Source organism: Epargyreus clarus, unplaced genomic scaffold (assembly GCF_041222505.1).
Source record: "Epargyreus clarus isolate Ecla_fem2 unplaced genomic scaffold, WU_Ecla_fem_2.2 ptg000015l, whole genome shotgun sequence".
Taxonomy (NCBI): domain Eukaryota; kingdom Metazoa; phylum Arthropoda; class Insecta; order Lepidoptera; family Hesperiidae; genus Epargyreus; species Epargyreus clarus.
The window spans coordinates 13,418,571-13,445,322 of NW_027332223.1; the positions used below are offsets into that span (position 1 = coordinate 13,418,571).

Sequence of the window (26,752 nt, forward strand, 5' to 3'; positions counted from 1 at the left end):
AGCAATTACCCACTCTACACTTGGCGTGAAGCTGCAGAAATTGATCAGTAGATGGCGTTATGTACCACTGTTTTGGTCTGAAGCTAGCTACGATCGTTATGAGTCAGCCGGAGGCAAGACGACAGCCCGAATCGAACGGGCACAGCTGCGTCTCATCATAGATAATGTACTGATTTTTACTGTCAAATCAGTCTGTCTGTAGGTGGGCCAGGCGCGGCAGGCGTATAATGCTTTGTACCGCGTTACTACGAACGATTAGCTAGCGACCAATATAGACAACGTTAGTGATAAATTATTAACTTTGTAACATAAAATGATGTGATAAACATTTTAGTGTCTCCCCTACACAAACGTCAACACCTGAATCTTGTTTTGGCAAAAATATTCTGGTACAGCCAGTGCCCTTGCGTACTAAAATTAGTTTTAATTTATATAATATTTAAATAAATGTGTTCGTAGTCAGTGCATCTGTGGTTTATTAAATAAAAGGTAAGAAGTATTGTATAACTTGAAGCACCTCATTCTTCATTCATCTAAATCGAGAGACATAAGAATAACTTCTAAAGATATTTATTTTAACATTTTCATTTCTTAATTTATTAAAGGCTACGCAATTAACATTTTTATTGTTCCATATTTATATAGATATTTTAAATAAAAACGATGTAAATATTTTGTAACATAAATAGTGGTTCGAAGGACCAAAAAGGTCAAGGCCAAAACATTACTGCAAAATAAGTTTCGGTTACATTATTTTAAAGAAAATATTGTCTTTACTTATGTTATTGCGCCACAAAAATCGTCTTTTTAAACGGGAAACCAACTGGTTTAAGCGCATATCGGGGCAGAGTTATGACATCACCGTCCCGGCGCCGCGTTTGAAGGTCGTAGTTAAATGTTAACTTTACATTTTAACTTGTGTAACTATTGTTCTATTTTACCTGTCCAGCACATAAAACCGTCGGTTTGTTTATAAATCGTGTCATGGTATGACAATTGCTAGATCAATCGTTTTAATTGAAAATAATAAGGTGCGCAGTCCCAATCACCTGACGCGCTCGTTGCCACTATAATAACCGTACGACAACCATTATCTCGCAAGCTCAGGCTATTTTGGTTTTGGCTACAGCCGGCATGGCATAGCATTATACTATGTGTGCTGCATACATACGTACACGATGTAAGTAGGTAATGGCGATGCCGCTCTGAATCGTTAAGAACATTTTTGACATACTTTATTCGCAAATACAGAAGATTTACGATATGTTGATGGTGAAGATTATGTGTTCTGTTTGCTGATTTACATACCTCGGTGTGTAAACTGACAAGTAGACAATTAATTGTTACGATAATTAATGACGCTTTCGATAAAACGAAATATGTTCTAGGAAGACGATTATAACTGATCCGCGAATAACTTTTCTACTACTTACACTAATATCTATAAAGAAGTAATAGTAATAGTGACTGACCAACAGATAACAGTTTAACACACATGTTAAATATGTGCGTCTAGAAGAATGTAATTAATTTCATGTCTAATATTTAATGAAAATTTGTTTTAAACAGAATTTTTGAAAACCTTTGGACTGAAAAGACAAAACTTAAATGAAAGCTTGTAAAAACATAAAATCGCCCCCTTTTGGCAAATTAAGTTAGCTCTATTTCATCAAAATTTCATGATCTTGTACTTAAATTAAAATATGCATTACTTAGGTATTTAAAATCTTGAGTGCGTGCAAGAGAAGAAGTAGACTATGTGCGCGTCAACGCCTAAATTAAAATACTACTTTGTATTGTATGTATATTCTCTTAACAATTACTTTGGTAGAGTCGATGTCGGATCGTTAATTATTAATATTTCCTTTATATAAATAGTCTCTTCCGTCTGTTAGATAATGCAAGATGATATTTAAGTCCATACTTAAGTACTCTTTTATGAGAGGCCTGTTGCGCTACTAATTCTTAATCTTAGTGGGTAAGTATATGTTATACCTACTTATATGCGTTTTTCTAAGAGATATACTTAAATAATGTAAAATTTTCGGTATTTCTCCCCATACAATTCAATGCAGTATAATTCCCTTATGTAGAGTTGTCTTCGATACCTTCTTATAGTATCTCCTTATGTAATACTTTATGTAACGCGCCTATGTGTAAAATTCCGCTCGATCTACAGTCATGCAACCTTGACATTGTGCCGATTTCACAACAGTTATAATTTTCTTTTAAATGAGCGTAAGCACTGTACCAACAGTGAATGATGTTACCCACTGAATTAGTGACTAAACTGCCAGAATTCAAACCAAATACAAACACAAGGAACATGGGAAAATCCACAGACCTGTGGAAAAACACACGCAAGAGATGGTCTTATCACTAGAAGCGATCTTTTGTAGAGCATTTCAAATCATTGTAAGGAGGCGGAATGCACATTTATAGAACGTTTATGCAAATTCAAATCTGCACGAATAAGTCTCGCACAAACTAAAAACATACATGTAGGTACCTCTATCGTTTGATATCCAAGATGTGGTATAGGATAGGTACACCGTACACGTATCACTTATCTTGTTAAATCGCTGCGCAAGAATATAAATCATCATTTAAAATAGGTAGTCTTTAAATATCAGTCAATAAGAAACATCATATGCAAACCTAAATTAAAAACAAATAACTTTCATAGTTTTGAAGTTTTGGTAAAATTAAAATGAGTAGGTACAATTAACTTTTTCTTTTTTTTTTGTTTACGAGGGGGAAACCTTCAAAAGGTACCCGGTGTCGTGGGAGCGACGTAGAGTTATGTGGGATTCTTACCGCACTAAAACCCCCCCGGTGGCCGTCCTCGGCGCTGCGTAGAGGGTTCCGGGATCTCCAAAGGAACGCAACCGGAGCCCTCTTAGCGCGTTGCCCCGTCGGGCTCCGCCCAGGTGAGCTTGGCGCTCGCCACACCGTCTGGTGCGTACGATGGTATGCGACCACTCATACCGCCGTCCTTCCCGGGGCCGCTGGCTGGGCGGTTCGAGCTCCCACTCTTGCCACCCACAACCCCAGAAGCCCCCTTTTAGTCGCCTCTTGTGACAGGCAGGAGATACCGTAGTCCTATTCTACTCCCGGAACTACAGGGACGCCGCGCCGATGGGCGTTATATACGCCCGCGGAGACTCCTCCTCCGTGCGGGTTCAGCGCGCTCCTTAGCTCGCTCGGCGTCTTCCTTTGCGGACATTACTATGTCGCAGAAGGTGATCATGCCCTCCCAGGCTTCGCTGCGCTGAACCATCGCTCCAACAATGGCCGCTGGAGAGAGGTCCGGTCCCACTGGTACAATCAACAATACTGGTACAATCAACTGTCGTTTGTTTAATCATGGGATACTTCTATGACAAAGCTTATTTGGTTCTAGGTCTTAAAAGGCAATCGATGATGATCAAGATCTGTGAACATGTCTGGCGCAAATAATTCCGGGTGCAATCCCCTAGACCAGGTGTAGACAACCCGCGGCCCGCAACTCCTTGTGAACCGCAGAATCTATATCTAGAATATAGCAATGTACCTATTTAATGTACCTTTATTGTAATAATACATATTTTTTGCCCGCGTTCCTCTCACATACATTTTACAGATACTGGTCTTGACGACGTTTTGTTTCTCGCCAAATGATGGTCGCTTTCACTTTAATTACCTACTTGATGGCCCTTGTTGCCAAAAATGTTGTCGACCTCTGCTCAAAAGTGTTCTAATCCTGGAAGTTTAAATTTACTTGTTACTATGTGCATCCATAGCATCCATTAAGTAGGTACTTCACTCTCAAAGTGTTGTCATTATCATTAGCATTCCTTCTCTTATGAATGAGAATTATCTATGGAATATAGATACTAGCAAAAAGCGCAGCTTTATAAGGGCTCGCGTATCGTGAATGGTATATTCAGTTTAAGATCCTATATCAAGGATCATGTGGTCACTTATTAATTAACAATAAATTATTAAATCTACCTTTCGTCAGAAGACCTATGAAGAGCAAAGCTACCTTTGATCCAGAACCAGAACCACTTTAAATGCTTGTAGTGGATAACTTATACTAGATCCATTTTTTGGGATTGTAATTTTTTTGCGATTTATCCTTGGTATCTTTTTACTCTTGAATTTAAACTCCGCCATACTTATAAAATTATTGCGTCTGATTTGCAAAAAATATTTTTTAAGTATATAAGCTATTGTGGATGTCTGAAACGCAGTACATTATAAGTTAATCTGGGGTCTGTTACCAATCAACAAGATGGTGAATGACCTTTATTATTCTCTTCATGTCGATTTGGGTCATTTATCAGTGAATGTTGAATTCACCACGACTTCTTTAATTTACTGAAGCTCCGAGGGATACATTCCGTAAAGCTGCGAATGAGCTACTAATTAATTCTATTAAATAACATTTTTATCAATTGTTAAATTAACTATTAAATTAATGAATTAAATTAATGAATTATGTGTGTGGCCTGCTCAATTAGTTTTGTATTTTCTTTTATGTTTCTACCTAACATAACCAATTCTATACAATACAGGAACGAATTTCCGTAAAACACAATGTGATAGTCGCTAAATTGTAAATTTGTCACTGGGCTTTTTGTCACAAACAAAGTATTTTTTGACGATGGAAATGAAATTTGCGGATGGATTCTAAACGGGTAGTATTTAAACGAGTGACTGCAAAGAAAAGTTTTGATTGACAAAAATAATGAATTTTGGTTATAGTATTACTAAGGGAGCAACTGGCTGCGAGTGACGAGAAATCAACAGAACAGCAACTTACAAACATTAATTTGAGCGTCCTAATATTTTTCTAAGTGTAAACATTACGTCCTGCGTTTTATTCAATATTTAGCAAATGTTTTTTTTTTAATACTGAGCAGCATTTTATTTTAAATGAAGTGTTTCGAATACAAAAATCACTTTGAAAAATACTATAATAAGTAGAATATTGTGTGCTCATGTCATTAATAAAGGTAATGGGCCCACCCGCTCGCTGGGCGCTGTCGCGCCCTGCTCGCTTCGTTTTATATTGTCTTATATGTTCCAACCTAACCTAACCAATTCAATTACAAAAAACTAATCTATCCTAATACTAAAGTTGCCTCTCTATATTTCCAGTCGCTCACTTAGTAATGTAGTCGCGCAAGTTATTAAAACAGTATGTCGTTATCAGTCGCTAAGTTTTTTTTATTTGATCGTTTTATAATTTCCCACTGTAAACAAAAACTTAGATTAATCGGATATGTGGAGTTTTTGAAACTGCACTGCGTCAAAACATTTATAATATCCAACGAATATTATAAAGGCGAAAGTTTGTGAGTATGGATGGATGTTTGTGCCTTATATTAATCGGATTTGAATGAAACTTTACAGTATTACAGTCTATAAGAACACCAGTATAACCTGGAGAATACAATTCATAAAGATATGGCTATACTATACTTAGTTGTCAGAGCTATATTGATGTACCTACCATACGATGATACGTAAATTTTATATGAATGGATTAATAGTAATTAATTAGATACATTTTCGGTACGCATATTGTAAATAGATTAACTTTTTCTTTGACACTAAATAAATCGGACGGATAGTTTAAATTAAGGTGGTAGAACCCTATGTGGTTCGACTCCGGTGGCACCACCGCCACACCTAGTTCTGCCTCATAACAGCAGCGCTGTGTTCTGGTTCGAAAAGTGTGGTAAGTGAAACATAGTTTTTCGAGGCGTTCCAGCTTAGTCCAGTTTAGCCCAGGGGTAACGGCGCATCTGTGGCCGACCTCAGGTAGGAATATGTAATCCTATGTGGGTTTGATTGCAGATGTCCATGGACGGCTGTAGCCACTTACTACAGGTGGACTGCATGCTCGTCTGCTACTCATATATTATTAAAAAAAAACTTATCGGAGACGTTCCAGTTTAGTCCTCAGGAGAGCGGCGCTTCTGTGGCCGACCTCTGTTAATTACAAATGTCCATGGGCGGCAGTAGCCACTTACCATCATATGGACTGTATGCTCGTCGGCTACTCCTATATTATAAAACAAAGAAAAACTTGAAACAAAACGCTTTTAAAATACACCGGTGAAACCTCGGTGAAACGCTGCCACGTGAGCATTTTCATATTTTTGATTGACATAATTATGTCATAAATGTCTGCATTCATCATGACGTTTTTTTTATTCTGCCATTATTTAAACAAAAATAATCCAAGTCATACAGCCATCAATGTTACACTAAATTTAAATTTGATAAAAAAGTGTTTTTTTTTGTGTACAAAACCTTATTTCAATCGTGTTGGTCCAATCTAGACATGACCTTAAGTAACTATGTTAAGTTTCAAATTTATAAGCCCTGTAGTTTTTTCAAAAAAGGGATGGAAAGCTTGCAAGATTTTCGAATTATAGAGGACTCGCTTCGCTCGCCCTAATTATTAATTTACTACATATCTGGAATTCTTCATAGTTGGGAATTTTAGGGAATGTTGGGAATCTTAAGTCACGCAATGCCGCAAAGGTGATCATGAGGTCCACATAATTCCCTAATTGTAGGTTAAGACCAAGCGCAGTACATAAAAAAAATTGCAGTCAGCCATAGCTTTTAAAAAATCCAGACTTACGTTTTAGTTTTCACACTTTGTAATACCGCGTATCCAATTGAGATTTCAATCAGCGACGCTAGCGCGATGCCAAGTAGTCCAAGTTTGTAGTGTTGTGTAGTACAGTATATCTGTACCCTAGACATGTACCTATACGATACTCGTGACATAAGCGCGGCTTACACCTTCGCACTGTACAACTAGGTCAGGGGTTACAATGTTCAACGTTTAAATGTACCTCAAATATAATATCGCTCTTGACACAAACTTTTTGTACGTATATTTTGTAAGAACGAAATGCTACTACCTGAGTACCTTTGGTACTTTTATAATGAGGTACGGCACATTATTGTATTATATAGAAAGGGTAGAAGGGGTAAAACGTATGTCGGCTGTATAGTCCGCGCTGAATCGCGTCGCCATAGAAAATTGTATGACTACACCTGCTTGGAACAACTTCAGAGCGGACCAGCAATTTGGCGCGGACTATACTTAATTACATAATTATACAGAAAAATATTTTTTGTAAAACATGAAGCCAAAACTGGCAAAATTTATTTATTACGTTATTCAAAGGCAAAATTATTATCGAACTCTATATAGAGACATTTCGTCATAAATGATACACTACATAAATATTTTATACAAACGTTCATCCTAGAATTGTTTGAGTTCTTAATAACAAATGTACCTAATTATTTATGTTACTTATTATGGTAAGACATAATTATATAATGATTATAATAAATTTTAAAGGTGACGCGTACCTATAGTGTAACGTACGAACAGGAAAACACTTCCCTTAAATGGAATGTAAATGAAATTCACGCCGACTGCCAGCCGCCTCATCAAAGTTTCATCAGTCCTTATCAATCACGAACAACTCATTACACCGAGTCATGTTTTACAAGTTGACTAGGTACTACTAATGTTCGTCTTCAAAGATAATGAAGTACTTTCTCCAAGAACCGATTTGGTCTGAAAGCCGTGGCAACATAAGAGCGGAGGCCTCTAACTTGTTTCTGAATAAAAAGAACCATATTATTTTTTCGACAATTCTTACAAAAAAATATTCCTTACTAAAGAACTTATTTCTTCAAAGAATGTAGTTAAAAGTGCTTTGTCCGTGAAAATACAAAAAGTACTGTTTGAAAAAAGACGTATAATTTTCGGGATATTAGCCCCTTCTGCAAAAACCTGGGCTCAAAATCCCTATTTCCCTAAACTCAATAATCAAATTCCCCTTAAATCAAAGTAAGGTACGTGAAGTACACCATTGTGCACTTGGCCAGCGCGACAGATTATCGCCTAATCCTTCTCATTCTGTGTTGTCCCTCTCTATTTTCATTTTGACTGGTGCCTAGCAGTGGGACAGTAACAGGATTGATGATAATGAATGTTGATAGTTAACATCATGAAAACAGGCTTCGACATTAAATCATAAACATGAATGACTAAAATAAAAAAATGCCTTACGAGGTACGAAAGACTGTTCCATTTTGTATTTAAATTTGGGCCAACGCACGAAACGTAACTGACCTAGGTAAACCACGTAAATATCACATTTGAGTGGAATATAAAAAGGTACCTAATAACAGCAGTGTTAGGCGCTGCTGTGTTCCGGTTTGAAGTGTGTGGTAAGGGAGAGAGACTTTTCCGAGGCGTTCCAGCTTAGTCCTCAGGGGTAGCGGCGCATCTGTGGCCGACCTTAGGTAGGAATATCTAATCCTATCTGGGGTTGATTACAGATGTCCATGGGCGGCAGTAGCCACTTACCATCAGGTGGACTGCATGCTCGTCTGCTACTACTATATTATAAAAAAAAAAAACCTACTTATATGTTAATACGAAACACGTGTGACATATACAAGAAATGAATGACCTTTGTTATCAGTGCTCCACACGGCATAGGCAACTCGGAAGTAATATACCGTTATCTTTACTTATCACAGACCCAGATTACATTGATAAAGATAGCTAGTATATTAATGATATTGATAGCAATTGATGATAATTATTATCAAAATCGGCGACGTTTCGTCATCTAGCAGACGAAATTTCACACGTCTCGAAGATTTAGATAAACATATATCTATAATGACTATGTTTGTTCGTTTATTGTGCAATAATTATGATGTTAAAAGAATATTCTTAACAGGAGTCAAGAAGGAAAGGAATAAAGTCTTTGGTTAATAATAGTAACCCAGCCGGTGAAGCGTTTTCTTACGATTTATATTCTCAGCCATTCATTTATCTATGTAAATATTTCGCTTCTATACTACTACCTCTACTACTAGTATGTATATACTATACGTCATGCATAGCTAGCATCAATTAGGTAGGTACCTATTGATATTGTAAAAGTTATGACATGAGAAACCACAGACCTGTATTTGTATCGTACCCAAACAAACAGGTCCGTGTGAAAAACCTATGAGTTAATATTGTGCAAATTTGACGAGATTAAGATAAGTAGACATTTTATGAAATGTTACCAAGTATTGCAATATGCCTGATTATTTCATGACTAACGAGTGTGCGTTACCACTATCTACCTTTAAGATATAAATCGAATGATACGACAGATGGCTACATGGATACCAGGTATTCCTTCGCCTATAGCCACACAACACTAGAAAAAGTAGCCAACACATCTCTGACTTTACTACGAGTTTAACGAGTTACTCGGTGGATAAAGTCGCTTCTCCCACTCTCATTAACGAGTTTTTCGTATTGAAAGTAATCATCGCATAGAGGCCTAATTATAGAAAGTGCTCATTGTGCAACCGCTGGGAACTGTTAAAACAACAATACCTACCTATTTTCAATGAAACAGTACTCTCTTAATCTCTCAACGCAGCAATCATGTATTATTGAGAAGGCGAGTTCAAAAGTATGTAGATATCGGTATCTACTCTTTTATCCAAATAGATTTTTAAAATAGTAGACATAAATTTTGCTCAGAAATGGCGGGGCAAAAGTAAAATTCAAGAGTCTGGGATCACGGGAACTGAATAGAAAGTAAGTAGGCACTTGTAGATGTCAGTGCTTTACTAATGAGCGCCCAGGGTATGACTTGAATTTGTACGATTTTTGGGACCTAGGTACACTAATTATGTGGCACATAAACCCATGTATTAGTTTTATGGAAGCACCATATTTCTTTATGTGTCACGAATGTGCCTTTATGGACTACGGCCAGCGCTGCAGTTGTAGTTGCACTGCTTTTGTTAATGAGAATACATGACATCTTTATTACACGAACGACACGTGCACTACAATTTAGTCAGTTATACAAAGTATACAGTAGTTTCGTACCCTGTGTACATACATAGCACATACATACATATAAGTACATAGTAACCGATCTACAAAGTTAAGTGACATTGAGCGCATTCGGTAGTCAGGTGGGTGATCGTTGGCCAAGTTTCAGATTTTCCCGAGCTTACGTTTTTCTAAGAGCACGTCGATTCGTATTGTTATATAGGAAAAGGAATAGGAATAGGAATATAGGAAAGCGTTTTTTAAACGTTGTAGAAGTATTGAGAATTGTTTACAATCATGATGTCGGTGGTTACTAATATATCTGCCTCCAACAATTATCCGGAATAAGCTCTTATATATTTTATGAAACTTCAGAGAAAATCAAATGATCTATAGATTTTTTTATGTATATCGTTGCATTCTTAAATTTGAAAATTACAATCGTAAATGAATGAAGTTTAGGAATAGCAATACTACGAGTAGGTATTAGTCATACTCTACGCGCGTAGTGTTGAAAACAGTTTTTAATGCATTTCAACGGCTTTTGTTGCAATGTGTTGAAATCTTGCCAGTGACCTAGGCGGGAAAAAATAAAAAGAGTTACATACAAAACAATATTTACGAATATTGATAATAAATAGGAAGTTGCCTATCTTTTTGTCAACTTTCGTTTAATCGACGACTTAGATATAGGTATACAATACTTAAGTAGGTAAGCAATAAGTAAAGAAAATACGAATATTTGTCTTCATGCGTGATGTAGTGGTAATCATATAAGTGAGCCACACAGGAAGTCTGAATTTGATTTCTTGGCCAGGCAAAATCTAAACGAAACATGCAATTTTTTCTTAGACTGATCGGAGATCTTAGTGAAATGGTCTGAATGTAGAGAAGGTAAAGATATTACTAACTACGAAAGTTGTCTTTTGCACTTTATTGTGTTATCAAATATAGTTACTTATTTTATACTCACTTTATACTTACAAATATTACGAGTTAAAAAAATAACTAAGTAGCGTTTGGACGATAATATGCAGCTGAAACTCGATGACCTAACCTTAAATGTTATCGACTTTACAAAATAAGAACTGACGTCATGACTCGCTTGTTAAAAAGTATTGGACCGTCATGATTCTACGTACTAATTTGGCGTTTCCTTATTCTTATACTAAAAATGTACCTGTAGGTGTTAAATACACATGAATGATACAGGTAATCGTTGTGATCATCATTCATTAGAACCTCGACTATAATTTGCCTCTGTGAACGACTTGTACCTACCTCTATAGTAGGTACATGTTCTACGGTAGGAGTACCGACATTGACCCAGATAAGACTAGTTTTGCGCTGCCTTATATACGGAAGTCTTTGTAAAATGTTATATAACGGTTCCATTTATTTACTATTGTTATTTATTATCTATAATTCTAGATTTACATAATTTATAAATATTACTTAATTAATAACATTTCATTATAGTATACCTATAATAATATACAAATATAAGTAGGTAGATACATTATTTTTGAGTCCCAAAAATCAAAGATGTGTACCGTGAATATGCAACTGAATACACTGATTGTTATTATCTATCATAAACAAATAACAATTGTTATTATCTACGATATTTTATGAGTATCTAAGCATAGAATTTTATGTAAGTAGGTACTTATAGGAATAAGGATAAATAAATTGTCAAATTCGTCCATTATCGCACAAATGTTACCTAAATGAGTCAAGAGCTCAAATGGTTAAGTGCTATAAATATTATTGTGCCTCATAATTTATTACTTATGTCTTGTATTTAAAATAGGTGACGTAACTTAGGAATTTTAAAATATTCGTGTCTGCACCTATTACTTTAGGTTTCGCTACAACAGGTTGCTATTAGATGTATTCTATTAAATTGATTGAATAAGGTCGAAGTTTTTAAAGATAGAGTTCGTAATTAAGCAATAGACCACATACAAAAAGTAAATAGGTGCTATACATAGATATATTACTGATGGTGCTATACAATACATAATACATTGTAAATATAAAAATGCACACAATCAGACGTTTTACTTATAAATAATCATTTTATTGAAGACTCTTCATAAACGGCATGAACAATATACTTGTATGAGTAACTAAAGTACGTATCATATTTCATTACATACACTGCTAGCTGTTGTTATTTTACTGTAGTTATTATAAAACTTTTTTATTATACATAGATATTTAAATAGTTTTTAACTTTAAATATTTAAAACTTTTTTTTTTCAAATTTTAAGTAGGTAAGAAATTACAATTACAAAAGAGTCGATTAATTTAATGACCATAGATCGACTTACACGTTCATTCAATTCAGTTATCAAATTATCTAATTAAATGTATGTTCTTCCCCAGATATGTCTCGGAGAAGATTAGTAGTCTGCGGAGCTGGAGTCGCCAGCGCGGCGTTGGCGGCGTGGAGCTTATCTGCGGACGACAAACCCGGAGTACGTACCTACCTACATTTTATATACATAGCTAAGGTAGCAAAAAAGCATGCATGCATATAAAAATAAACACAAGCAAAGCAGTAGTAAATAAAATGAAGATTATGAAAAATCTCAAGTGAGAGTATAGGGGATGATAGAGTGGCGTAACCATATACATAAAATGGCAAATTCATTGCATGGGGCTTTAAGACATTTTCGCTTACGAAATACGTACTTCAGTGATTGTTTGGTCCTGGCGACCATTTGTTTTTCGTGCATTTGAAGTGAATTTATTTTTCGCTAATCTATAGGTACACGTTTTTCGTAACTTTTAAGCTCGCAGCCTCTCGGGCCAGAGACCATGGCAGGGCAGGAGTCTGTGGAATTTTGCCAGTCCTGCCAACGTGTAGTTTCGCCACTGATGATAGATAAAAGTAAAGTCGCAATAAAAGTGTCCTGTATGTGTGCCTAACGTGTGTCCCTTTAGGTACTTTATGTAATGTCATATTTCAAGGAAGTAGAGTTAATCAATTTACTTACACATATCTCTATCTATTCCACTCATAACATTTATCTAGTAAGTAATTCTTATATGTCGCTGGGTGCATGGAAGAGTAAATATGTATTACTTAACATTCCTCGCCAGTGGTTTATGCTATAAAATAGGTACTTAATATAAATGATCAGCTGATACACACAATTATAGTAACATTATAGATAACAAATATATGTAAATATTTTATAAAAAAAACAAGTCTGCAAAATATGTTGAACAGGTTATGTCGTAATTGAAGTTTCCATTTGACGATATTTTCGTTTGTAGATTTTTTTTTAATATCCTAAATATCTCCAAAAGCAGTGATAGCCTAGTGGTTAAGGAACACGGCCTCTCGATCGAGGGATCCGAGGTTCAAATCCCAGGCACGCACCTCTGATTTTCAAATTTATGTGCGTATTAGATATTAATTATCACTTGCTTAAACGGTGAAGGAAAATATCGTGATGAAACCTGCATACCTGAGAGATTTATAAAAAAATCTTAAAGGTGTGTAAAGTCTACCAATACGCACTTGGCCAGCGCGGTGGACTATGGCCTAATCCTTCTCATTCTGAGAGGAGACCCGTGCCCAGCAGTGGGACAGTAATGGGTTGATGATGATGATGATGATGATGAAATATCTCCATACTGATTGGCTTACATTATAGCGAGTACTTACCTAAAATGCATTATTCAACAGTCTTACGTCTAGCTATATAGGTAATCGTATTGTATAAACAACCCTAAGTAGGTAATAGGTTTGTAAATTGTAGAGTTTAAAGTAGATAATTAATGCTGGTAATAAGTTAACTATCAGATATTAGACTCTACTTATTTCATTTTCTGCATAAACGTATTAAGTAGAGTTGATCACATAATGAAGAATTTAAAGACAGTATAACTTCGCTACCCTGCTTTAGAACTTCTCTTGTAGGTACATAAAGAAAAGTCTTTGTTACACAATAAGAACAAAACGTATTCGTACCACGTTCCCTTTTGTTGGCAGTGACAATGGATTCAGATATTTGCTCTAATACTGAGCTATTAATACTTAAGTTATGCGTTTTATCTGCAACTTTGTGCATGATCGCATATGCTTTGAAGGTCAAAACAAATATTTCATGTACATCTGATGTATTCCAACTTTAACAATGCCTCAGCGATTCTATACGAGTCACAGGGGGCCTACCACCATCTTTTAAAAACCATCATAGTTCAGGAAAGTTTTATTTCCTGCTTAAAACAGTAAAATATTCCGTCATAAAAAGTTGAACAAACTTAAGCCCTTATTAATTTTTCGCTTTTCCATTGCATAAAATCAGCTGAAATTGTCATATTTTGCTTAAAAAATTAAATTTACTGCAAAAAAGTAAAAGTATGATTAAAATAATATTGTTTCAAGAGATAGTAGTAACCCCCCAGGTAGCTCCAAGACCCTGTCTGAACTTGATTGCTGATGTCCACGGGATAGGTATAGTCCGCGTCAAACTTCTAGTCCGCTCTAAAGTTGTTGCCCGCAAGTATAGTCAGAGAGCCAATGGGGTCGAACTCGGTCGAGGGGCTGAGAGCATTTTGGCGCGGACTCTACTTATCATAATTACTTCTATATGGTAAAAAGCTTTTTTCTAGTAAAGAAAAAAAGATCGCTTGTAGACGCGTTGTCATTGAAAGGGTAATCGAACCCAATACTCTTAATATAGACGACAAGATACAAAACTATGCCAAGTATTGAACGATAGCTAGACTAACGTTAAGCAAGCCATTAATAATCTCATTTGATGATGGGAGACATATTGGCAACAAAGTCTGTGTGGTATTTAGATTTAATTTACGACTTCTAACATGTTATTAGCATTCCTATCAGAAATGAATTTAAATCAAGATGAATTATACTTACCTACCTTATAATTTCTAAGATATATTGTCTGAAAACTATATCATATGGATATTTATTATAAGCCCTGTAAACTGCTAGCCAAGCTCCTGTCAGCAAAGCCTAATAAGTAGGGAGAATAACACAAATATATAATTATAGTGTGAATTGTTGCATGTACGGGTTACATCGCATAAAAAACTTAAATAAGGGTTGTCCCATCTGCCGGTGCACCTGGCGGATTTTTTTACCCGACCGAATCGACAAAATTTAATGACTGTTACGAATTATTATCGCCACTTATGTAGATTGTAGGTGCTGAATAATATAAAAACACTTTTTATTACTTTCTATATTGACAGTCCCACTCTGTAATATCAACTGTTAAAATGACTACTGGGGCACACGGATTTATACGACCAATAGTAGGGGCTAGGCTTATAGGAATAAAATCCACAGTGTCACTTGGTGGCTAGAAGTTTTGAAGTCAATCGAAATTTTTGATAAGCTTTAATTAATTTTACCAATGAAACCATAGTATGTGTAATGATTTATCATTTGTAACTCTAAATTTTGTCACATCAGAATAAAAAAATATATTTTTATCCTGATGCTACAACATCTTCTAGAGCTATACAAGCGTGAGACATTGCAGTTTAGAAGATAACAGGGATTACAAAGGGGTTAACAGATTAATTTTATCTAATCGCTTTTAATGATGACCATACGATTATGCACTAGAGTATAATTTAATTGTATGTTTAATCCATTAGTATGAGTATTATTTAAGTATAGTTAATAAATAGATTGCGTTGTGTTGAATTATGTAGATAAACATATAAGCAGCTTTTGTTAATGAGGACTAGTAATTAATATTATAAATATAAATATTTACATTATATATAGTATTATGACGCTTGATTCTGTACTGGAAGAGCAAATTGAATTGAAGAGAAAATGTGAATAAATAAAAAGTAACACAAGCAACCGTAGATATTGTTGAATAACGCAAAGGAGACGCCATGTAGACACACAAATCAGACAGAACATCTATTACATACTGATATTTATATTATTAATGAAGATACCTAATTCTTCCACAGCAATGGTACAATGCGGCAACAGTTTCCGCGAAATCGGAGCGGAAGAAGCGGCCTCTGCCGTCGCGCGCGGACCAAGTGAAGAACCTGCAGGCCGGCCACACCTACGACATACTCATCATCGGCGGCGGTGCTACTGGCTCGGGATGCGCCCTCGACGCCACTACGAGAGGTCAGTAAACCAGCGATGTATATAATACAAAACCCTGGGAATTGGCATAGGCTTAGCCGTTCTAAAGCTTGTTGCTTCCCCTTTTCTCTTTGGCTAAATTTGTCTGGTCAAATCCTAAGTGAAATGATCAACGACAAAGTCTATCCTGGACAAAGTTTGGCTACGTTCTTGTCTTTACAAAATTGAATTAGAAGATCTCCATTATCATTCATAGAAAAATAATATCAGAGTATCTGACACGGTTGTTTGAACAAAAGTCTAATTGTATATAAAGTTTTAACGGCGTATATTTGCGTTGACGTAAAAATAGCGAATAATAATGTTAAGTTAAAAAGACTTTACTAGTTTTGGCAAGTACTCTTACATCCAACAACCTTTACTATTCGTTTATACACTCATATATAATATGTTTATAGGGACTCTAATAGTCTCCCTTATCCTTTACTTTCCCCAGGCTTGAGAACAGCCATGGTAGAAGCGGACGACTTCGCAAGCGGTACATCTAGTCGGAGTACCAAGCTGATCCACGGTGGCGTCCGATACCTTCAGAAGGCGATCTTCCATCTCGATTACGATCAGTACAAAATGGTGAAGGAGGCCTTGCACGAGCGGGCCAATATGCTGGAAGTGGCGCCTCATCTCACGAGGGCTCTGCCTATTTTGCTACCGGTTTATAAGTAAGAACTTAAGGTTTTGTATTGTAACCTAGAACATAAGCTTTGTGAAGAGATAAATAAAGATATATAAAGATATATCTGTTGACTTGTATAGTATAATGACTTATAATTATAATATATAGTAGCGTAGTGTAGACTCTGTTAACGATCTGCGAATGATCACAACTGACATGAAGATACTTACTTTTTGATAAATTGTAAATTTTTGTATAGTAGTGGTAAGCGTTAATTCTCTACCATTAATTTATTGCTTATGCTGTTTACAGATGGTGGCAAGTCCCATACTACTGGTTCGGTATAAAGATGTACGATCTGGTCGCTGGTGACAGAAACGTGAAGAGCTCATATTACTTGTCTAAGAAAAACACTTTGGAATTGTTCCCCATGTTGAAATCTGACAATCTTTGTGGAGGCATCGTGTACTATGATGGTGAGAAGTAAAGCATCTTTTTTATTTAAATATTTAAACAGTTACGGTATCAAAAGAGCATGCAGCCCATCTGATGATTAGTAATCACTAGGCGTGTAAAAAAACCTGTGATAGCTGGGTGGTTGAAACTCATAATCTCAATCAAGGGCTCCAAGGTTCAAATTCCAAGCGCGTGCTTTTAGTTTTTAAAATTTTCTTCGTATTCGAAGTTGATTATCATTTGATTTTAAGGTAAAGAAAAATATCGTGCGTGAGGAAATCTTATAGACCTTTGAGAGAGAAAATAGACGTGGCTGCGGTGCTGCGACGTAGCTCAAAAAAACATTGTGTATAAATGGAAGAATACTTTTGCGTACCGTTTTATAGCAAGTTTTTATTTTATTTTATAGGGCAGCAAGACGACGCGCGAATGAATCTGGCCATAGCTTTAACTGCGGCAAGACATGGCGCTACCATTGCGAACCATGTCAGCGTCACTAAACTGTATAAGAACGCTGGAAAACTTAACGGAGCTCGATTAAGGGCAAGTACTACAACACTATAGAATTTTACAATAAAGGGAATCCCAACCTGGTGTGCTGTTACCATAGCCTATGGGCATGTTCAATATTAAAGGAATCGCCAGTTCATCGCTGGATTTGAATGCAAGCTAATTTTGCATCATTTTGAAGAGCAACGGGTTATAGCTTTCAATGAGGGAACATCTAATTATCTCACTTATTCAATTATGTTTGCATGCTTTTATAAATGAGAATGACATTTTATAGCACAATACTGTCAAACCATCATATGATTGTCGCGAGCACAATGAAACAAGTATGATGATAAGTAGAGATTATCAGACCCCAAATATTCATTTTATTCATTGAATATTCCAGGATGAGCTCACCGGCAAGGAATGGGACATCAAAGCGAAATGCATCATCAACGCCACTGGACCCTTCACGGACACTATCAGGAAGATGGATGACCAGAACGTCAAGGAAATCTGCTGTCCCTCTTCTGGTGTACACATCGTGTTGCCTGGATACTACAGGTATACTATCATTATAATAATATCGCCGATTGCATTCGTCATTACGACGATATGATATGATATGATAATGTTATGATGACAATCAATATCGAGCTCACCATCGTTCTAATATTCATCACAGCCACATTATTTATCCTTAATATTATTGCCGTGTTCAATAATGCTTTCGCGGTCTTTGGTATATTTTATTATTTTGTTGCCATACACTTTAATAAATGTTAAGTACTTGACACTAACGCTTTATGGGTTCAAAATCACTTGACATAAATTATTTATTTATTTAACTTACCTAACGTGTATCTTTTTGATATTTCTTCCATTCATTCTTCATCTTTTATTTCTAGTCCACGCATTTCAAGACTGTTTAAAACAGTGCTTGATCTTTTGAATCTGTTTTTTTCTATTAATTATTTTTTTTTCCTTCTACCTCCAGTCCTGAGCACATGGGTCTGCTGGATCCAGCCACGTCTGATGGGCGTGTGATCTTCTTCTTGCCGTGGCTGAAGGGCACCATCGCGGGCACCACCGACCTGCCATGCCAGGTCACGCACAACCCCAAGCCCACTGAGGACGAGATCCTGTTCATCCTCACCGAAGTCAAGAACTACCTCAATCCTGACGTTGAAGGTTTTGATTTTATCTTCTTGAATAATGTTGCTATTAGATAAATATTTTATATAAAAAGATCCTGTTGATTAATTTTATGTCAGATATAAATATAATTTCTAAGCTCAAGTATATCTTTAAAATTTGTGTTTTTCTGAGACTCATAAAATCGGGCGTGAAGTTCAATAACTTATGAATAACTGGTTAACTTGACTCAATATTGCCAATACTTTTACACTAGGGTCATGGACTTTATAGAAAGTTACGGGAAATTATTTTGTGAAAGTTCCTTGGCCACTTGCATTCAAGAGATTCAATAAAGACACATGCATATCGTTATATTATCGTCTATTGCTCTTATTTTTCGTACTAAAAATTGATTATGAGTAGAAGAATGAATGATTGAATTAATGGATCTCTTATTTACCTGAGGAATGGATACAAAAAAATAAAGCCTCTCCTATTTTTATGCATAATTTATACGAGTACAACCGTCTTTTCCAGTGCGTCGAGGTGACGTAAGGCCTTTCCTATTTTTATGCATAATTTGTATGACCCTCTCTTCCAGTGCGTCGTGGTGACGTATTATCCGCATGGTCAGGCATCCGCCCGCTGGTCTCGGATCCGAACAAGCCGGACACGCAGTCGCTGGCGCGCAACCACATCGTGCACGTGTCGCCCTCCGGCCTCGTCACCATCGCGGGCGGCAAGTGGACCACATACCGCGCGATGGCCATGGAGACTATCGACGCTGCTATCGAGAGTGAGTTGATTTGAGGTTGTACGACAATCTAGTCTTTCTATGTTTGGATAGATTTTGAATGCACGAATTTGTAAGATGCGACGGAAGTGCAACATCATAAACAAACTGTCAAAATAACGCGCGAAACGTCATAGATAAATAATAACCGATGTTCTACAAATTAACGCGCGAAACGTCACAGATAATTAATAATCGACTTTATACAAAATAATACACGAAACACCACAGATAAGTAATAATAATATCGTTACAATGCGTCGTACTTACTACTTAGTTCTGAAATTTCAGTTGCTAGTTGCACTAGCAGGTAGATCCTATGCCTACGTACAAAAGTAAATTAAAAAATAGTTATTTTAATATTTGAATATTACATTACTTATTGTTAATGAAATAATGTTTCAATTATTCCAGGTGCAAATCTCAAGCCTCTATTCAAGGAGTGCCAGACTGATGGGTTCTTGATTGAGGGTGCTCACGGCTGGACTCCAACCATGTACATTAGATTGGTACAAGATTTCGGATTGGAAATGGAGGTATATCACGTCATTTCAATAATTATTTTAATATCTAAATTATATAAATATAAATAAAATTATAAATACGATTTCAGGTAGCGCAACATTTGGCTAAGTCGTATGGCGACAGAGCGTTCGCAGTAGCGAAGATGGCGTCCATGACTGGCAAGAGGTGGCCCATTATCGGCAATAAGGTTCACCCCGAGTTCCCCTACATCGATGCTGAAATCAGGTATTTTATCCCTTGTACCATGTCTTATACCTAATAACAGATAGATGATAGTATGATACCTTATAACTATTATTATACCTGGACAATCTTTCCGAGAAAAATATATTAATAACTTAAATATTTTTAAGCTCTCTTATATCATTGTAAACTTAACAGGCTTATCGGCATCCTCCTTGAAATACATTCGTTATTATTAAAATTATTGTTAAGATTAACACCAAAAAAAAAACTTTAAAATATAACACTAACGTTATAACGACAAAATTAACTTTATAACATCAAACGTTAATTATAACGTTAGAAACAACGAGAGTACGATAAAATAATAAATATATAATATGCTCGGGTAGGTATGGTGTTCGTGAGTACGCGTGCACAGCGGTGGATATGATCGCTCGGCGTCTCCGCCTGGCCTTCCTCAACGTGCAGGCCGCTATAGAAGCGCTGCCCACCATTGTCGATATCATGGCTGAAGAGCTGAAGTGGAGTGATGCTGAGAAGAAGGTATCTGTTTATAACTCAAAGCTTACTCTACAAAAGAAATAAGTTGTAGAATGTTCAATGTTTCAATGATTGAAATATAGGCTTATGTGTCTATGAATTCAATGATCATGTGCTTTAATGGTGTGACAAACGTATAATATGTTACGAACATAACATGCCTGAAGGATTCAAATTCTCTTCTTAACGGATAATATTCCACTGCTCTTATCCATTTTATTAAGGCTGGGCCACATGCTTCACGCTCTGAGATTTCGGCTTGACCTGCTTCGAGTTTGAAATATAGGCTATTACTAAATTAAGGTAAAGTCAAAGTAAAGGTAAAGTCTTTTGATGGGATGTTAGCAATTGTCATTTTATTATTACAAAGATTTGCATTGGAAGGTATTGCATACTTATAAAAAATAATCTCCTTTAAATAAAATTCTCGTGTCACAATGTTAGTTATCATATTCTTCCGAAACGGCTTTACCGATTTTCACCAAATTTTATATGCATATTCAGTAGGTCTGAGCATAGGCTACTACACGGCAACACAACGTTTGCCGGGTCAGCTAGTGTCTATATAAACGAATCAATGTTACAGAAACAAATAAAGGTGGCAGGCGAGTTCCTCTCAACTGAGATGGGTCAATTGGTGAACCGCGCGTCCCGCGACAAGATCCCGATCAACCTCAGCAAGGACGAGATCCAGACCTACATCAAGCGCTTCCAGATCATCGATGCGGACCGCAAGGGATACGTGTCCATCAACGATATTAGGAGGAGTCTTAAGGTAATACTGATACTTTTTTGTAAGTACTGTGTTATTATAGTAAAGCACATGTCTACTCTACTTATCTTAGTAATGGAATACTCGCAATTCTTTAAACTTTATATGTCACAAGCTCTTTGTAAAAAGAAGTGTCAATTACTTTTCTATTTAGTCCGTCGGGCAAAGCTGTGTTTTATTTGAAAATGGTTAGAGATGTCTTTAAATGGCTGTGATAAGAAAATTAAGTGGCCTGCATTTACATGAATATAAAATATGCAATACGAGAGCTTAAGTGAATCTAAAGTTGGTAGCGTATTAATTTTATAAATACTAAAAAAAAAAAATAACGTATACATGCAGGATTTTTTTAATACTTAAAGAAATGAATGTGTTTTTTTCAGCTAAGCTACTATTCTTCATTACTTATAGCTTAAACTCCGGACACAACGACGACTTCCAGTGGATAATCTTTTGAGCTTTTCTAAGTCTCTGCCAGCTAGTTAAGCTCGCAGTTCCGAATTCTTAAACCTCTTTACAGACATTACAGTGGTTTTAAAGTTCCAGCTTATAAACCTCTCATCCTTTTAATCTTTGTAATCGTATATCGTAGCAGAGCAGGTAGTCTCACCTAATGATTTAGCGTAGTGAGCAACTCTTGTTCACAAATTTTACTTTTAATATTTATAGGAAAGATTAAAAATTAAAGTAACTGCTGCAATATCTAAAGAGTAATAATATTAATGATGTTATAGAGCATGGGTATGAAAGTGACGGACACTGAAATGAGCTCAATTCTCTCAGAAATCGACGTCAATTACCACGGACGGATGGAGTTGCAGGATTACCTTCAGGTAGACAGCGGAGACTAGGAGCTGGTTATCCAAAGGGCTATCTGGTGTTTATGTGCTATTGTGACGTCATTGTTCGGTATAAATGGTCTATTGTCTCCGTTAACAGAATTATGCAACGGGTCGAAAAAGTAGTACTTTTGAAACATGTAAGTGTACTTGTTCGATCTTAGCTTTTAAACCCCCTGTTGCATAATTTTGAAACTAGGACAGATAATGTATGGAAAATTTGTATTTTTATAACATGTAATAATAAACATACATTATAAAATAATCTGAAGAGTATATTATACTGCCAGAACCATAGTTCAATCAATACTTACATCTTTGGTAAAATAATAATTCGAATAATTGTAAATTGCTGACGTTGGACAAAATACAAATGTTCCATACAGCACCCAGCTTGCCAATTCATGTCGGTGCTTAGTGGTGACCGTTGAAGCTTTTCCACAGAACTACGGCGAGGAGGTCACCGGAGAACAGTTGCACGAAATATTGAAAGAGATCGACACTAATATGAACGGGCAGGTCGAACTCGACGAGTACTTGCAGGTCCATATCACGATACTCGATTGACCTAATTTTGAACTAAAGTCAACATAATTGATTTACTATGATTTAAACACCTTTTTAAAGTAACAAGCATGTTTGTTGTTATATTCGTTGAAATAACGTTATTTTTAAAATAACGTTAAGTAACCTTATTTTGAAGTAACGTTATTTTTTATGTTATTTTCCTATTCTTTTATGGTTACGGTATTCTATTTTATATTTAATTTGCATGATAAATTACATTTATAACAGCTAACTTCGCATGTTCTTTGGAGTCGGTTACAATCTGTCTAAAAGCTAAAGGGAAATGGTTAAAACACTTATCATTTGGTGCATTGGATTGACAGCCTTCTATTATAATAGAGCACTGTTTTTAATACGCATGCTAACAACTATAATTCTTAATAATAATTGTATTTGTTTATAATGAGGAATTGCATTATTAATAAAATTTGCTGACGCAGTGGATTACTAACGAAATTACAAAATAATACATTCACTGCTACATAGAGCCTAATCATTAATTTAACCCAAGTAACAAGTAAGAAACAATTGCTTTTAACTGTTAGGTTAGTATGCATATATGAGGTATGCATACTCTAATAAAATTTGTAAATTAATGCAGAACTCGAATTTGAACATTTTTTTTTATTTCCGCTTCGGCTTCTTTAAAGCAATTATAAAATTCGATTTAGCTAAATTTCTTTCTTATATTTGATTTTTAATTTATACATTTAAAATCATTTGACCATAAGTTCTCAAATTGCCGCGTAAAGATAGAACGTTATAGTAGTCATATTTAATTAGCTGCAAGCTGCAATAAACTTTAATTCACTCGCGTATGTCAATGACCCCAATCTTGTTTATGTTATCGCGAACCAGATGATGTCGGCTATCAAGTCGGGTCACGTGGCCTACTCCCGTTTCGCGCGCATGGCCGAGATGGAGGAGGAGCACCACGAGCGCGAGGCCCTCAAGAAGCAGATCACGGTGGAAAGGAGCGGTGGTGGTCTGTAACCGCAACCGCTTGGAAGGTGAGATTGTTAAGCTATAAGATGGCGCCACACGTATCCTGAATCACGCTTTCGATGTTTTGTAAACATGTGTAAAAATATTACGTAAAAAAACGGCTAAATTTAGTGGTAGATTTGACTTGTGTAATACAGTAGTCACCATTCCGTCTTGGCGCACAGAGGACTCCAGTGTCGATCCTCAGTTAGCCGAATATCTACATCTACATTTGTATTTTTTTATAATATAGGTAGGAGCAGGAAACGAACATACAATCCACCTGATGGTAAATGGCTACTGCCGCCCATGGACATCTGTAATCAACACCAGATAGAATAAGTTATTTCTACCTGAAGTCGGCCACAGATGCACCACCCCGAGGACTAAGTTGGAACGCCTCGAATAAGTATATCTCCCTTACCACACCCTTCAAACCATAGCACAGTAAATCGTAAAACTGCTGTTTTTAGGCAGAAAGAATTGTGGCGGTGGTGCGTGCAGAGTCGAATTACAGAGGGTTCTACCACCTTCACCAGCTGTATAGGTACGAGTTCATGACACCCGAGGATTCAAACCCAGGACTTTTTATTGCTATACCTATAGAATATATTTAGTATTATCACTTATCCAACTTTTGTGTTCTTATTACAGGTGCCTATATCGAGTTCACCGCAAGTATCGTCACAATGTAGATCTAACCCATCCTTAAAATGTCCCACAAGTATTATTTATCAATTAGAGTATAAAATAGTCACATAAATATAATTTATTGCAAAGTCCATTGTTATACCTACCTGTTGTCTGTTCTACTTAGTTTTAAAGAACACATATGCTAAAATCCACACATAAAAACATATGTACCTACTTATTTATATAGTTAAAAAGTCACAAGTTATGAGATTATTTTGTAAGCATAAAATGTATTTGCAATTTGCATGTTTTGTCCCATTATAATAACGAAATTGTTATTACGTTTCCCATTAGAATTATTTCATGTGATAAAAGTTTTATTATGTTTATTGTCTACTTACTTTATGTAAGTTATTGAAACTAGTGTGTTAAGTTAAAATTTGAAATTATTTCTTTACGAATTTTAAGCTTGAACATGTGATTTTTCGTAAACGATTTTGATATTGTTTTAACGTTGTCTTTTATGAACGTTTGTATATTAAATTTATCTATCAACTTATTTACCACAACTACAAAACAAACATACGAAACCCGCTACGCATCGCGTAGATAAGTTTATATCGTTTCCTTTTTGGAATGTGTTTCTTGTGCAATAAATTATTTTAAATTCATCATGGCGTTTTATTTTTACATGATAAATTTTAAATCGTGATATAGGTACCTCCATAGATAAGTATAGATATCTCACCGCCTTATAATTGAAGGAAGCCATTAAATGGCTTAAACGGCTGACAAATGTGTCAGCCATTTAATGGCTGTCATAGTGTAATTAACGCGGAACAATGCCGACATGTGCAGTTAAGTGCAAAAACACGAAAATCGAAGAAAAAGTGCGGAGAAATATCGTTTCATTCGTAAATGATCTTAAAACTATATTTTTTAAATATTTTTCAAACACGAAAATAGATGACAGTGACAATTTCAATTGTCAAAACAGGTTAGATTTTCCTGTTAGGAGTGAATAATATTTACTAATCTATATAAACCTCTCAAAGAAATTATTCGTGGGTACACCGTACACACGAATACCACAGTATAAGGATATATCCTTATATATCGAATACGTAGTAGTACACCGGGTATGGAGTGGAAAAATATCAGTTATAAATCGTTCTGTCTAATATAGCAACCGTCAATCAAACCGAGATGGTGTTTATATGAAGTAGGGTGAAGGTCGAAGATCTTGACAAGGTCCATTCTTTAGCCTTATGTTAATTTTTTTATGTTAATCTTTATCTTCATGATAAAACATAATTATTTAACACTGTAGTAAAATTATTATTAATGTATTATTGTATACATTTTAAAATGTTGAAGTTACTAGTTTAGAAATTCACAAGTAAAAATTAGTTTTATCTTTTACCCCCATTTTGTTAATTAAGTAATCATAGACAATAAAGAAAATGAATGAATGATTTACTATATTTTTATAAATATTTATACAAAAAAAGCAGCGAATAAACAATAAAATTTAACAAAAATAGAAGATTATCAACGCAACACACATGTCGTACGGCCATCATATCATTTGTTCGTATCGTAAGTCTTTAAGTTCAAAAATGCCTGTAAGATGGCGCTGCTTCGTCATTCCGGAAGCCAATCTTTCAGTATACACTGCTTGATACATGCTCTTGCAGAAAATTATGTTCTCATGCCTTGAACATTTCCTTGAATGGTTGGCTTTTATCGCTAGATGTCACTTTATATAGTTTAATTTATTTGATTATAGTGACATCTAGTGTCAAGTTATGATAGTATTACAACCACATTCGAATGTTATTTTATTGAAAGTAATTGAAATAGTGAATAGCAATATATCTATAATGCCATGGCATTTTCAATAATTTATTTTTACTGGTCTTTTTTGGAAATAATGACGAAATTTAAAATTTCATTCTTAAACGATTCATCTGTAAAAAAGCAGCGCTCGAAGTGGCAAAACTAGGAAGTTTTTCATTATACACCGTTTTTCACCGATAGAACATTTAGTAAGAACGTTCACTGGAGTGTTGTATTGGCTAAACAAATGAAACGTAGATTTTGCAGAACAGTATTTAGAACTGAACGATGTTTAACAGGTGCGTTGAACTCGTTACAGAATGT

General features: G+C 35.6%; 1 protein-coding gene across 1 annotated transcript; it reads left to right on the forward strand.

Annotated features, from left to right (window-relative positions):
• Positions 1-101: 101 nt before the first annotated feature.
• Gpo1 (glycerophosphate oxidase 1) lies at positions 102-25,260 on the forward strand. Its single transcript, XM_073080982.1, has 16 exons — positions 102-489; positions 12,278-12,369; positions 15,866-16,034; positions 16,489-16,711; positions 16,978-17,141; positions 17,531-17,664; positions 18,020-18,177; positions 18,611-18,804; positions 19,352-19,546; positions 19,958-20,079; positions 20,157-20,293; positions 20,644-20,797; positions 21,381-21,569; positions 22,850-22,948; positions 23,831-23,982; positions 24,611-25,260. The coding sequence occupies exons 2-15, from the start codon at positions 12,280-12,282 to the stop codon at positions 23,963-23,965; spliced, it is 2,163 nt and encodes a 720-aa protein (XP_072937083.1). The 5' UTR covers positions 102-489; positions 12,278-12,279; the 3' UTR covers positions 23,966-23,982; positions 24,611-25,260.
• The last annotated feature ends 1,492 nt before the right edge of the window (positions 25,261-26,752 follow it).

Excerpts from the sequence above, each read along its gene's own strand:
- Gpo1 (XM_073080982.1), top strand. The coding sequence starts at position 12,280 with ATGTCTCGGAGAAGATTAGTAGTCTGCGGAGCTGGAGTCGCCAGCGCG. Across the intron at positions 19,547-19,957 it reads TATCGACGCTGCTATCGAGA|GTGCAAATCTCAAGCCTCTA; the intron begins GTGAGTTGATTT and ends CAATTATTCCAG. Across the intron at positions 21,570-22,849 it reads ATATTAGGAGGAGTCTTAAG|AACTACGGCGAGGAGGTCAC; the intron begins GTAATACTGATA and ends GCTTTTCCACAG.